This window comes from Sinocyclocheilus anshuiensis, unplaced genomic scaffold (genome assembly GCF_001515605.1).
Source record: "Sinocyclocheilus anshuiensis isolate Anshui unplaced genomic scaffold, SAMN03320099.WGS_v1.1 scaffold1662, whole genome shotgun sequence".
NCBI classification, from domain to species: Eukaryota; Metazoa; Chordata; class Actinopteri; order Cypriniformes; family Cyprinidae; genus Sinocyclocheilus; species Sinocyclocheilus anshuiensis.
Genome location: NW_015545835.1, coordinates 213,062 through 225,791, shown reverse-complemented (window position 1 = coordinate 225,791; position 12,730 = coordinate 213,062). Strand labels below are relative to the sequence as shown.

At 39.2% G+C, this 12,730-nt stretch overlaps 1 protein-coding gene across 1 annotated transcript; it reads right to left on the bottom strand.

The window, feature by feature from the left end:
• Window positions 1-882: 882 nt before the first annotated feature.
• Window positions 883-2,573, bottom strand: trh (thyrotropin-releasing hormone). The gene is made up of 4 exons (XM_016499457.1): window positions 2,452-2,573; window positions 2,115-2,305; window positions 1,421-1,466; window positions 883-1,372 (listed from the first exon to the last, which is right to left on the bottom strand). The coding sequence occupies exons 2-4, from the start codon at window positions 2,290-2,292 to the stop codon at window positions 1,015-1,017; spliced, it is 582 nt and encodes a 193-aa protein (XP_016354943.1). The 5' UTR covers window positions 2,293-2,305; window positions 2,452-2,573; the 3' UTR covers window positions 883-1,014.
• Window positions 2,574-12,730: the final 10,157 nt, after the last annotated feature.

Sequence of the window (12,730 nt, the reverse complement as noted above, 5' to 3'; positions counted from 1 at the left end):
CCCGATCACAGAATTAAGCTGCTTCTCTTGCCAATAAGTAGTAGTCTTTTGTAAAACAGTCTTTAATGAACTGGCTTTCTTGAAAGAAGCCTCGTGTTTCGATGGTGTGTGTGTGATGCTGAGCTCTTAATGTCCTGGACTGACTCTGAATCTGATGCAATCTACAACGAACTACGCTGTTATGACTTTCTGTGTCTCCTCTTTGTGATTGTTTGAAGCTCAAACCCAAAGCAGACATTCGCATCGAAAGCATTTTATTGTACAACATTATTGTCATTTTTATGCTCTTTATCAATAGAACAAAAATAAATAAATCATGAAAATGTACAGGTCAAGTCATGCAAGAATCCAGCTACTGTAGAAAAATATTTCGGCAACCGTTTCATAGTTTAGCGAACCAAATCAAAGGAGATGAACACGGGAGATTTGCGGAGTCGGGGTCCGGGGATCTGCTCACATCATGCATTAGTGAAATGCTCCCCGAAACAGCCCGAGCGCATGAATACGATCAGGTTCGGCCAGTTAAGGGGCATTTCGTTTGAGACAAACCTCTTGGACAACAGGGTTTTGTGTGCGGAACAGAACCCGGGTCTCACAGCGGAATGGGGAACAGGTTTGAAGGTAATCGGTGTAGAAACGAAAAGCGATTCGCCTGGAAAACCCCCTCGTGCTTGAACGAAACGAGAAACGACAAAGCGACCAGTAAAACACATGGTTTTCGGTAACACTTTATTTTAAGGTGTCCTTGTTACACATGTTATATGTACTTACTATTATAATACAAATTAATTATGCATACATGCAAGTAACCCTAAGCCAAACCCTAATCCTAAACCTAACTATATAGTAAGCACATGTAGTTAATTAATATTACTCTGTACTTAGCCTACAGTGTAACAAAGACACCTTACAATAAAGTGTAACCGCGTTTTCCATGAATCGGATGCTGTGGAAAACAATGAACACGCCCGTTTTAACAACTCGGACAACTCGGTAAAGCCTTTCAGTCGCTCCCTACAGCGACTCCTGCTCCGTGAGATCGTCCTCCAGCTCAAAGCGCTTCCCGGGATGCTGTCTCTTCTCCTCTGCGCGACTTTTGTTCACGTTGTCCAGAAGCTCGAGCAGGACGCTGGCTTGATCGCAGCCGGACACGTCCCAGTCCTCACACAGTCTCTTCCCGGGATGCTGGCGTTTGGCTAGGTCCGAAAAGTCTCCCGCTGCCTCTTGCAGCTCGCGCCGGCCGGGATGCTGTCGTTTGTGGAGCAGCATCAGGTAGCGTTTCCCGGGGTGCTGGCGTTTGGCCGGCTCGCTCTGCGCGGTGGGCTCCTCCAGCATCACCTGCTCCAGAGACAGCCGCTTCCCGGGATGCTGCCTCCTCAGCCTCGCGCTGTCCTCCTCCTCGCGCTTCCCGGGATGCTGCCGCTTGCCCGGGTGCTGTCTCTTCTCCAGCCACTCCGTCTGCTCTCCTGGAGAGGGATTCAGACAAGCATGACAACTTCAACAACTCTATGGAGACATTTATGATTGCCTTGATGACGCCAAATGAACACGGAGAAAACATCTCTAATAACTCAGCAGAATCATTTCTACAGTCTATAATTGTGTATATTTGGTTTCTTCCAAGGGATTCCTTTGCAACTTTGTGCTTGTGATTCCCGGCTCTTATGTTTCGTTGCGATTCTGAATGTAGGCTATTCTAAAAAATAAAAAAAAATAGCACAAAGTGTATTTATTGAGCATTTGTTACACATAAAAAGAGATAAACCGATGATTGATTATGCGGATTTTACAGTTTTCTACTTCGATATTGGGTTGAGCGATATTACACCATTTAGGGGGTCTTCATATCTTATTAATACAAAACGTAGGCTATTAATAAGAAAGAAAAAACGTTATTATTATTCCTGTTGTTAACTTAAAAAAGTATTATAGTTTAGTGGTCGAGTGAATAGTTGCTATTGTGCCGTTAAAAATAACACGATTTCGGTCTATCTCTATGAACTGTCATGTCGCAGTCGTCTAATATGCGAGTGTTGGGACGCACTTCTAGTTGATCTGCTGTTTTGTAAGTTTCTAACTATGTTTTGACAGTGAATGTGAATGTGAGCAGACACCATCGGCGTTGTTCTCGTCCTCCATCTGTGTGAGAATGGAGCGGAGCAGCAGACTCTCCGCGCGCTGGAACAGCTCACCCAGAGACGGGTCACCCTCACCCGGCAGAGTCTGGCACTGGATCCCGGGTGACATGAACACCGCCAGAGAGGCCAAGATGATCACACACGCCGCCCTCATGACAAGCTCTGTCCTGTTCGCCACAAAACACATCAAAAACTACAGGTACAGGTGCAAATAGCCCAAGTAACGTGGCAATATCAAATGAATCTGGTCAGTATATTTGTAAGCGCAGATGAGAGAATATTAGATATAAAGTTGCTTACATCCTTGTCTTACCTGCAGTGTACAGTAGATTCACCTGTAGCCTGTTGCAGACAGTCTGTTGATGATGGAATCTGAGATGTAGTGATAACGCAGCGCTCCTCGATCCTTTGATGTGGCTGACCCGTTCAGGTCGAGGTTAGTAGAGTGAAGCGTCAAAGTCGCATGCATTTTTTATATAGGCGCTCTCCGCCCCTACTCCGCGGGACCCTCTGACGTCATTTCAGAGGAATTCATGGCTTTGATGTCACGCGATGCGCGTTTTGTCCTGAGGGGGGCAGTGTGCTGCTGCATAGACATAGATGGAGATCCTGTTCATTCATAAAACGGCCTTTTTTTCTTTTTTTGGCTCAAACAATAATGCAATAGACAATACAATACATATTGGAAAAAAACACAATGGTATAAAAAATGTCTTTCTTTAGACTAGTCAGAGCTTTTTTCCCAATTTTATTTATTTATTTATTTGGAAAGGGACCGATATTTAACATAAACGTTTTCATTCAATGCATTGTACCTATGGGTAATTTTCATCCACAGTCCCATGGCAGGTCACAATTAACAAATCTCCATAATAAAATAACACAGAACAAATTGATTGATGATAGAATATAAAAATTGAAATATACAATTTCAATTCTAGATTTGTAGCAAATATTATCGTTAAGCCTCTTCAAATATTGGTTAAGTAATATATTCAAACGAACGCTCACATAAGGTGTGGTTTTATAAAACTGACATACTCATACTACTGTTTAAAACATTTATGGTTGCATACTGTCTAAGACACTCTATTTTAAGATATCGACCACAACATTCTTCTGAATAGACTAGAAAATTATGCTGGCATTAGTGGAATTGCATTGGCATGGTTCAGATCATACTTATCTGACCATCATCAGTTCGTCGCAGTGAATGAAGAGGTATCATATCGTTCACAAGTGCGGTATGGAGTACCACAAGGCTCAGTACTAGGACCGTTGCTTTTCACACTTTACATGTGACCCTTGGGAGATATCATCAGGAAACTTGGTGTTAGCTTTCACTGTTATGCTGATGATACTCAACTCTATATTTCTTTGTGTCCCGACGAAACAATATTAGTCTGTTTCATTCTTATTCAGAGGTTACCGTAGCCACCAGATCCAGTCCATATCCAGATCAGATGGTGGATCAGGACCTAGAGATAAATGCCACTGTCGCCTTTGGCTTACTTGGTTGGGGACACAATTTCTGGCAACATTGTTGACTTGATTGCACAGACACTATTTGAAGAGAGCTGAACTGAACTGGACGATGACATCACTGAATCAACGACTGTTTTCTGTTGTCCTTTTGCATTATCAGCACACGTTTTTCCTTTTTAACAGTGCGGTATGGAGTACCACAAGGCTCAGTACTAGGACCGTTGCTTTTCACACTTTACATGTGACCCTTGGGAGATATCATCAGGAAACTTGGTGTTAGCTTTCACTGTTATGCTGATGATACTCAACTCTATATTTCTTTGTGTCCCGACGAAACAATATTAGTCTGTTTCATTCTTATTCAGAGGTTACCGTAGCCACCAGATCCAGTCCATATCCAGATCAGATGGTGGATCAGGACCTAGAGATAAACTCTACAGCCCTGAATGTCAGCGGAGATCAGGACAACTAGATGAGCCCCAGAGACAGATCCCCTGCGAAGACCTCATCACCTCGATGACCATCGGCACAAGACCACGGGAACCAGACAAGTCCTCTGCACAATCTGACCTGTGCTGCAGCCTGGGATTAAACCACATCATGCTGGTTTCGTCTGGCCAGAGGAGAACTGGCCCCCCGACTGAGTCTGGTTTCTCCCAAGGTTTTTTCTCCATTTCTGTCACCGATGGAGTTTTTGGCTTGCTTAGTTGGGGACACAATTTCTGGCAACATTGTTGACTTGATTGCACAGACACTATTTGAAGAGAGCTGAACTGAACTGGACGATGACATCACTGAATCAACGACTGTTTTCTGTTGTCCTTTTGCATTATCAGCACACGTTTTTCCTTTTTAACACTGTAAAGCTGCTTTGACACAATCTGTATTGTATAAAGCGCTATATAAATAAAGGTGACTTGACTTGACTTGACTTGAGTTGCTACGTAATGTGCAGTATATAACCAGAACACACTGCAGAGAATATAGTGACCAAAACATGTATTTGTACACTTTTGCATATTGGTCACACATACAAATTTCAGAATGTTATTGCATTAGATATAAATATCAAACCAATCTTCTAATGCAGACAAATGCTGCAGGATCTTTTATCTTTCCTCATCATTTTTGCTCAGTGATGCAGTGGTCATTTGAGGTCACATTCTAGCAGACTAACCACCGCTTGTAGGTCAGCACATTACTGTAACTATAAACATGTTCCACAGCCACATTCAGTAGCATAAAACAGTTTAAACATTCATCATTGCATAGTGTTTCTCATGGTTTTCTAGACTGGGGTTTAAACTGCGGATCCAGTCAATGGGACAACAGTATTTTATTGTGAACAGAGCTGTGTTAAAAACGGTCATAATACTATGGTAGGTTTGTTTACTTTTTTGAATGTGGAGTCTGTCATTGACTTGTTTGTGCCCTTAGCTGGCCTTGCTAGATTACATGACGTTGGGTGTGAGCTGAGTGTTGCATCACATTCTTGCTTTTGAAGACGTCCTGAAGAAGCCTTAATTTTCTTTCAGAATTACAATGAGGCATATAACGGGCCAGGAACTGACAGGCGACCAAAGTCTTATTCTTAAAAGAAAACATTATTCTGCTGGGCTTCCTCTAAGCCTCACTGAAATTCATTATGCACAGCTCACATCATTTCAAAATCTCCACAAACTCTTGTACAGTCGGCCAGCTGATGGGAGAACGGCAGCGAGGGAATCACCGTGTAATCGAATAAATCAGACCTCTTTATGCGCTGTCACGTCCAATACTTCAGCTGTCAATACCAATCATTTCATATGGATAGTGGAAAAAAGAAGAGGAATTAATTGGTTTACATTTCAGATGGACTTCCTGTGCATGAGATGACATGAAACTAAGAAATCAGTCTGATGTCTGTATCCCTCACCGAATGAACGAAACGATAAACCATGAAACATGCTTATAATTGTGATCAGAAACATCTGTGATCTGTTCGCCTGTCTTTAAGGCCTATAAGAACTGCATGATTTGGAGACAAAGAGTTGCTACACCAACCTTCAAAGTTTGTCTTGAAAAACTTTTTGGTTCTAGTTCAGCATGTTTTCCAGAAGCTGACTGTGGCTTTCTACACCTACTCTTGAATTCTGCGCCTTTCTGTTCTGTGAAATAGTCACCCTTTTGTGTTCATAAACACACACACACAATCACTTTTAATAGTGCAAATGAGCTGACAAGCAGATCTGACCCAAAAGGTCATGCTGTCAGCCACTGTCAGGCTATAATTACTGCAGGAACGTGAATACACAGACACACACGCTTTAATGGTGTACCCAGAACATCACATTAAAATACACTCAGCTTATTTATTTGTGCAAAACCCAAAGGGAAACCAAGAAATACTGGAGGGTGGAAAAACTCTTGTTCAGACATAATGATCAGTGTATGTTCAGTTTTTTCCTTTGGGCATTTAATCGCCTCGTCTTAGTAGTGATGATAACTTGTGGATGTGGAAACCGATGCTCTAGTTTGTTGTGGGAGTGTGTATTCCTGTGTGTGCATGTACACGTCCTTTGGCAACACAATATACATGTGTCTAGAAAACATGGAAAATGTTTTCTCACATCTTTTGATTTTGCAGTGTTCCAAAATAAATCACATGACACAAAGAGAAGTTCCTGATGTTCCTAAAGCGTTTCTTTCAATAGTTTGGAAAGAACATGCATCCTAGATTAACACTTGAATCTAACCACTTTTTGTTCAGTGTGGAGCATCAAATAGTTATCTAGTAAGATTATCTCATAGAAAGTACATCTGACCAATGCTCAAATTGTTTAATCAGCTGTCATTTTTTCATTCTTTTTAATAGTCATAGTTAATGTTTTCTTCTGGTTAAACTTAAACTATTTCAAGCTTACACATTTGAACTGGTTTGCACTCTATCTGCCATGTGCCGTGTGCTGCTTTATATATATTTTTTATATATTTTTTTACATTTTACCTTATTTGTATATTTGTATAGTTGTATTTTTATACTTAATCTGTATATCTGTATTTATGTTCTACTGTTAGTGTTATCTGTATGCACCAAGGGTCTGAGAGTAACGCAATTTCAATTCTCTGTGTGTATGTGCTGTACATGTGGAAGAATTGACAATAAAGCAGACTTGACTTGACTTGACTTGAATTAGCTGAATATGAATAATATTTCTACTATGATATTACTATGAATATTACTATACATAACAATATAGTTTAATATACAATTCTTGCTATTAACAAACCATTAACTACGACCTTTGCCTCAATAAACTCCCAATTTGCTGCTTATTAATAATTAGTAAGGTAGTTGTTAAGTTCAGGTATGGGGTAGGATTTGGGATGTAGAATATGGTCATTCAGAATATGTGCTTTATAAACAGTCAATATGTTAATAATAGCCATGCTAATAATCAACTAGTTAAAAGTGAGAATTGGTCCCTATACTAAAGTGTTACCAAATAATATTATTACTACGGTATATTTTTTTCTGCATGCCATGTGATAGGCTGTGTAATATGGCAATACATCTGTTAAAAAAGGACAGATAATGAATATAAAAATGTGCACAATCAACTAAAATGCACAGCATTTTACAAAGCTAATAATAAATTGTACGTTTTCATTTGTATTTGTGACAAATATTTAATAATGTGGTCGCAATATTAATCGACATAAAGCATATAAATCCAATCCTGGTCAACTCCTGTTGTGTTTATTTTTGCAATAAATGAAATGAAATGAATAAGAAAACTAGGCTACCACTCTCACATTTTCTCTTTATCATAGAAATGCATACAATTTAAGAGCTGTGCATTATTATTTATATCATTACATATATTATTTATATTATATTAATGCATATTAAGTCATAAATGTGTAATAATGGAAATAATATCAATAATCAATAGCTGTGCATTTCTACGATTAATAATTTGTCAATAATTTGCCAATGAAAATGGCACGAGTCCAGGCCAGCTGAGACATGGTAGGAACTGTCCTTTTGTGTCACCTGCCGGTGACTTTACGACCAAATTTCACAAGCGACTGGGTTGTATTTACTGTCACGGCCTTGCAGCAGTGATACACATGACACTAACAGGCATTTTGGCTGAATACCTGCTGTACTTTAGTGTAACATGGATGTGCTGTATTCAGAACGATCTGAAAAGAGTGTGATGGGGCACTTTCTACATCTCATCAGCCTCTTCACAATACAACAGTTTGAAAGAATAGCATCCGTGTATGAATTAACATTTTCATAAAAAAACAAAAACAGAAGAATTATCATATAATTTAAAGGTTGAGCATGAAACATTTTGGTCATTCATTGTTTCTGTAAAAAGACAATAAATAGGTCTGATATTAATAACTTCCTAAACGTGACTGTTTTCACCTGTTTAACAGTATTAGCATTATGAAAGAATATTTCTCTTTCTGGTCTGAGCTGTCAGCTGCTTACTCGATCACGCTAATGCCTGGCAGGTTGTTGGGCTCAGGAATATTAAACATGTTGTCTTCGTTCTGCCAAACTGATTTGCTGAATCAAAATGCAGGCAGTGCCAGTGGTCTCTACGGTCTACTGATAGGCTTAAGATGCTTTGGGGAAACACAGTCGTGTTTGATATCTTTCAGTCAGATTTCTCAGAAATATAAAACAGATAAGCAGGACTTTTCAGCTATTCACAGCTAAGAAATAGTTTTTGAAAAGGGCACTAAACTTCTTTCTGATGTCATAGAAAGGAATCTGACTTATCATGTGCTGGCTGACTACACTAATACACTTGGTTTAAAGTTCTCCACCACTAGACACAGACAGATTTCCGTCAATTGGATTGCAGAGATGGCACGTATGAGATCAGCGCGCATCTGAAGGAGGAAAGAAAGATTGATTTTCCCAGCACTGCCGGGTCATTCAGGTTAGCTAGCATGGATGCGGTTCTCGTGTTCAGGGAATAGGGAGCAATGAACACTGCGTAGGGACCCTGTCAATGGTTCATAGAGCTGTCTCCTAGCGAGCTGATGATCTGAAGCAGTGTGTTAGATAAGAGAGACATACTAAATGTGCAGAGCGGTAGGCACCAGAACCGGAATTAAGAACCAGTGGCATACACAATGACATGATCTTTTCCTTCCACTTGTTGTAAAAGGACAGAGCAAGTTGGAAGCATCAGTGTAAAGGAGGAAAATAAATAAAAGGTTTGGAAATACTAGAATTGGTGGTGATTTCAGTGCTTGCTTCAGTTCATTGAAAGCTTTTGCTTCTGCTGGCCAAGAAAACCACATTTCGTTGTGTGTGCAAAGTGTCTATTGAATCAACAATAATACAAACATAGGCTCAAAACAGCCCTGGATTGCATTTCCCGAAAGCACCGTAAGCCCAAATAGATCGTAGATGTTATGAATCCGGTCCCTGTCATTCCTCCCGCTCACCGCCAGAGATCTCCATCACCTTCTCCTCTAGGACTCCATTTGCCATAATCTCCAACCTAGGAACTGATTACGGTCACACCTGTTTCACATCAGTGGACTATAAAAGCTGCACACAAACCCACTCTTGTCGCAAAGTCTTGTTTTGCTACTGTGGACACTACTGAGCATTTTCTCTGTTGTTCCTTGCCTTGCTTTGCCTTGTCTGTGTCTTGACTTTGGACTGTCTACCTGGTTTTGATCATTTGCTGCCTGTCCTGACCAGTGCCTGTTATATGGATTACTCTTTTTGTCTCGCCTTTCGACATTGTTGTTTGCTGGTGTCTGACCCTGCCTGTTTTGACCACGCTCTTTCAAACAAAGCCTGCATTTGGATCCCCAACTCCGTTGCAACACTCACTGTTACAGTAGAACCATTGCCAGCAATAGTCTCTACAATCAACTTAGCTCACGATGCTTTTGAGAAATGCAGCCCAGATCTGTGTGGCTGGCTGAAATGGCCATGCCCTGACACTGTGTTGGATGGGTCTGGCTCAACAGAAAAATAACAGAAGGGTGTGCCAGATATGGTTGGGTATCATTTTTTTTTTTTTAATGATATCGGTGCCAAATCTATACTTTTAAAATGGTACCAGTACCTAAACAGTGCCTGAAATGATACTTTAAAAAAAGAGCCACAAAACAATGGTGGATTACATTAAAGGGTGGCTTTTTTATTGAAAAAAAACAAACTTTAAATGTAACAATATATGAAACATTTTAAGGATACGGAAATGTATAAATATACAAAACACAACAAATTTACATAACAAATTCACAATAAAACCTAAGCTACATAACCCAACTACAATAGTTTACAGTTACAATACTTATAACAACAAAGTATTCTTGGCAGGGATGCAATACAGTTAACCCACGGTTCAATACATACCTTGGTTTTTAAACCATAGTTTTCAGTTCAGTTTAGTTCTGATGGCTTGGCACATCAGAGTGTTTTTTTTTTTGTTGCCATTTGCAATTTAAAATGTGATTTTTTAAACAAATAAAAACAAAACCCTGTACACTTAATTAAAACCTGGATTATCATATGTCTGCTCCAAATTTCTTTTGAGAGAATTATTATTTTTCCTATTTTTCCCCAGAATAGGATGGATTAGCCATTATTGAGCACCATAAACACATGTAATGTCTGCTTCATTAATACTGGATGCCAGAGGGTGCCCTCATGCAGAAACTACACATATGCATCACAGAAGTAATAGAACTGATGACGCTCCAGAAATCTCTAATATGGACAAAGACATCCAGCTATCGCTGTGACTGAATAAAAAGAATGAATGAATGAATGAAGACAATAAACACTCGACTGCGACAAAATATAGTTTATTTGTGTTCTTCAAGCCATATCTGGTATTTTCATAATAAGTATATTTATAATTCATTGCTAATCAACCTTTTTACAGTATAGAACGGTAGGCTACCTGCTGCTTTCAGAAAACACTGAAAGACTTCACGCAAGTTCTGAAGGTGTTGTGAGAATTCAGGACTGTAGACAATAGGTGAGCATGATTTCACCAAGTACAACATGTTCCTGGATCAACATCCTTGTTGATCCTGGAACAACATTCCAATTAACCACTCAGAATTGAGGGATAACTTTTCAGGAAATATCTGTTTTAGGCTTATAATCAGGGTTAGGTGCTTCTACACCCTTGTTAATCAGCTATCATTTCACACTGATTTTAGGAGTAAATTATGGGTAGGGTTAGGTTTAGGGGTAGGGATTGGGTTAAGTCTGTATTTTTGGACAGTAATATTGATCCAGGATCAACAAAAGATGTTGATCCAGGAACATGTCTTACTTGGCAAAATCACGGCGACCATAGACAATAATATGAATTAAGTAAACTAAGACCCTGAAGTACAAGCTTCATTAAGCAACTTCTTGGACAAACCTTATTTAGTTTCTGAGACTCGCCGGTACTGCCGCTCGAGCGGGAGGTTTTGTTTTCCCAGTGTGCACAAAGCTCTCTCTGCGTCTGCTCTGTTCAGCGAGCGACTGTTAAAAAAGATATTCTGTCGCTTCGAACTCTGTTTTACATGCAAATATAGGTGAAATCACAGCACAGCCATTGTCTTTATCTTATGTGTATTGATTTCATTAGACGACGTCGTGATTATGAATCAGAATTTTTGTGCAGATTTACATCTAACGGAGAGTTGGTTAGGCTATGTAGTCTTAATGGGCCGCGTTTCAGTCTCTATTTCATATTCATCCCGTTGTCTTACAGCATAAACAGAAAAATATACCAGTGAAAACAGTTTTATTGAGAATTTGGCTGCATTAAAATACAGTCTGTGAGCACTGTCAAATTACATTTTTTGCAAGTGAAATGCATTGTAAATGGTTATTCACTGTATATAAGAAAATGTCAGTGGCAATAGCACTTAGTATATGCATGTGTACAGTGTCTAATAATTGGTCTTCATTGTTAGACTTTGAGTGAAAAGCCTATGGGTAGTTTATGGGGATGCATAAAAGAAAAAAAAAATCATACAGAGTTGCGAACCCAACCATGCATACAGAAAAACAAACAAACAAACAAAAAAAAACTCAAACTTGCAAGCACAACCATGCACATGCAAACAACATAAAAGAAAAAAAAATCATACAGAGTTGCGAACCCAACCATGCATACACAAAAAATCAAAACAAAACAAAAACCCTCAAACTTGCAAGCACAGCCATGCGCATGCAAACAAACAATACACTTTCACTCATACACGCGCACACACATTCACTCACAAATATTAATAAATCACACTCACTCAAATCATCTCTCTCTCTCTCTCTCTCACTCACTCACTCACTCTCTCTCTCACACACGCACGCACGCGCACACGCACACTGTTATTCTTTTGTGTAAAAGGAAGGATCTAACTTAAGGATGTGTTCATGTCCCATAAAGGTGATGCCTGTTTGAACAATGCCATTTGGTGGCATAGAAACCATTATACTTGAATAGTTTAATACTTTTTCAATGTTTTTTTGAACTTTTTCAACTTCTGCAATGTTTGAGGCATATTGAAACAGCTGTACCTAAATACTTTTCATGCTTTTATGTTGGACTAATTTCAGTTACATTTACATTTTAGGCTATGTAGTTTGAATTTTTATGTATTTTTAGATTTTTATTGTATTTACAACTCAGCTGTATGTGGACACCTTTTGAGTAGAAATGCATATTGCAATTTTTTTGTTGCAAATAAAACTCCCATAGTCCATAACTACTGTAGTTTTAAGTTATTTTAATATATAAATTCAGTTAAATCATCAAACATTTGTATGACTTGACAGTGACTTGCTTGACCCAAGCTATGACTTGACTTGAATTGCTTGACATAAAGCAGTGACTTGACTTGACTTGCTTCTCACAAAAATTGACTTGAACTTGCTTGAGACTTAAAGGTTAAGACTTGAGACTTACTTGTGACTTGCATGTGTGACTTTCTCCCACCTCTGCTGGAAGGACATTTGAGATCCTCATTGGCAACATGCGAAAATGATACAATCCTGTACCAGTGCAATGTTTAATTGGAGCAGCCTCACCCATGTTGATACTATGTGAAATCAAGTTGGTTTTTGGCATAGT

What these genes read in the sequence shown, in the direction of transcription:
- trh (XM_016499457.1), bottom strand. Translation starts at nt 2,292, where the DNA reads ATGAGGGCGGCGTGTGTGATCATCTTGGCCTCTCTGGCGGTGTTCATG. An exon ending in GGACGAGAACAACGCCGATG is followed by an intron (nt 1,467 to 2,114) that starts GTGTCTGCTCAC and finishes ATCCCTCTCCAG; the next exon opens with GAGAGCAGACGGAGTGGCTG. An exon ending in AGACAGCACCCGGGCAAGCG is followed by an intron (nt 1,373 to 1,420) that starts GCAGCATCCCGG and finishes GAGGCTGAGGAG; the next exon opens with GCAGCATCCCGGGAAGCGGC.